Source organism: Geospiza fortis, unplaced genomic scaffold, assembly GCF_000277835.1.
Source record: "Geospiza fortis unplaced genomic scaffold, GeoFor_1.0 scaffold1, whole genome shotgun sequence".
NCBI classification, from domain to species: Eukaryota; Metazoa; Chordata; class Aves; order Passeriformes; family Thraupidae; genus Geospiza; species Geospiza fortis.
Genome location: NW_005054320.1, coordinates 1,877,098 through 1,879,091, shown reverse-complemented (window position 1 = coordinate 1,879,091; position 1,994 = coordinate 1,877,098). Strand labels below are relative to the sequence as shown.

At 40.5% G+C, this 1,994-nt stretch overlaps 1 protein-coding gene across 1 annotated transcript in view; it reads left to right on the top strand.

Moving 5' to 3' along the window:
* Nucleotides 1–232: 232 nt before the first annotated feature.
* DPT (dermatopontin) overlaps nt 233–1,994 on the top strand; it is a 28,497-nt gene continuing 26,735 nt past the window's right edge. Inside the window, exon 1 of the mRNA XM_005420626.2 lies at nt 233–562. Coding sequence (XP_005420683.1) covers nt 264–562 — 299 coding nt within the window. The 5' untranslated portion in view covers nt 233–263. The remainder of the gene's footprint in view (nt 563–1,994) is intronic.

Here is a 1,994-nt window from a genome sequence, read left to right as displayed (position 1 = left end):
TGCACAGTAGCTCAGCAGTGAAGGATCACAGATGGTTTGTGGTGGTGGGAAGACCCTGCTCTTAGGGACTGAAGTCTTACTGTACTTGCAGAATTCCACCTTAAAAGTAATTGGACATCTCTGTAGTTTAGAGATTTGCTAAGCAATGACACACTGCACTTGGATCTGGAAACATAACATCTGGAAGCCAAATGTTAGAGGCAATATAAAAGGGCCAGCCCCACAAACTGGAGGGGCACTTCTAAGCCAGGAACATCTTCAGGATGGACATTTTCCTTCTCTGTGTGTTCCTGCCTCTGGTGACTCTGGCATGGGGCCAGTACAGTGACTATTATTACGGTCCCTATAATTACGGAGATAATGATGAATGGGTCAATGTGTACCGGCAAGGTTTCAACTTTCAGTGCCCGCATGGGCAGGTGATCGTGGCCGTTAGAAGTGTCTTCAGCAAGAAGGAAGGCTCTGACAGACTGTGGAACTATGCCTGCATGCCAGCATCCCAGAGCCTCGGTGAGCCGACAGAGTGCTGGTGGGAAGAGATCAACAGGGCGGGAACTGAATGGTAGGATAACCCCAGCCATCCCTGAAGGGCACAGCCCTGATAACCCCTGTGGAATGTGGGTCCTAATACTTTGGTCAGAGCAATGCAAATGCATATGAATGCCATGATAACCAACAGGTTTTGCTGCCTTAAGACTCTTTAATCTCAATCCATTAGAGCTGGTCAACATCACATTTGTCTTCTCTGTGGCAGTTTCTTGCTGGAGGGTGTCAGTGTCCTTTGGTCACTCACAACCTCAGCTGTGAAGTGGTTTGGTGTTGCTATTGTTTCAATGATGAGGAAGATGAGGCAAGCACCTACGGTGAGGAGAGCATAAAGTCCCTCTTGAAAAGTCACATTGAATGAGTAACTAAACTGGGAAACAAATTGCAAAACTCCTCACTTCATCCTCACACTCTGATCACTAGGAAAAATAATCTCTGTATTGCACTGGCTCTTTGCTTTGTGTCTTTGTTGCTAAACTTTTTGGCTTAAGCATAAACAAATGCTGTTTTCTAGTTGTGCTGTTATTATAGGAGCCAAAAATCCACACTGACAAGTGATGATGGTGGCACATATATCTGCATGGTGATAGCAGAAGATCATGTTAATTCCCTAATACCATCAGTTTGCTTAGCTAGATGTTACATTTTCCATCAACCTTGGAGGCAAATGTGATCACATTATGTGGAGACAATAATTTCTGGAAATATGTATAGCATTTTGTATTTGGGCAGAATACCCAGTATTTAATTATTTTCTGGGGTTTTTAATGAAATGGGAAACAGAGTATTGGACAGCTCTGGGATTGAAATATTCTTTGGACAGAATGAAATGCATGCAGGAATGAGTATTTTCAAATACTTGAAATGGTTTTGTCCCAGAAATTGCAATGTGATTTTTGATTTTTTTAATATGGGAATAGGTTAGTAATGAAATGTGAAGTTTCTGCTTTTTAAATGATTCAAAATTTTGTTCTGAATTAATCATACGCTTTCATTTACCATGTGACACATGCCTATGGCTGATGCAATTGCCAAGGGAAAAAACAATTGACCCTACGTTTAACTTTGGAATAAGAATTGAAAAAAGGGGGAGAGCTGCAAAACAGGCAGAAACAACACATTGTGATAATCCTGGACAACTTCTTCATTTTTAATATACTGATGCAATTTCTATGTATTGCATAATAATTTTGAATTAGACATTTCTTTTTTGTTCAAAATAAACTTATTTTTTCACTTTCTAAAACTCCGTGGCAGCAAGTGCTCAAGTTCACTTCTCACAAACAGGATAGTGTTTAAGTCTATACAGAACATTTTCTTCTGCTATGTATCCATTCATCACTGAGCTCTGTATGCTCAGCATGATTATGTCCACAGCGTATTATCTGAATCTTGCTTCCTTCACCTCTTAAAAAAATCTTTTCACTTTGTCCTCTTTGTCACCTACT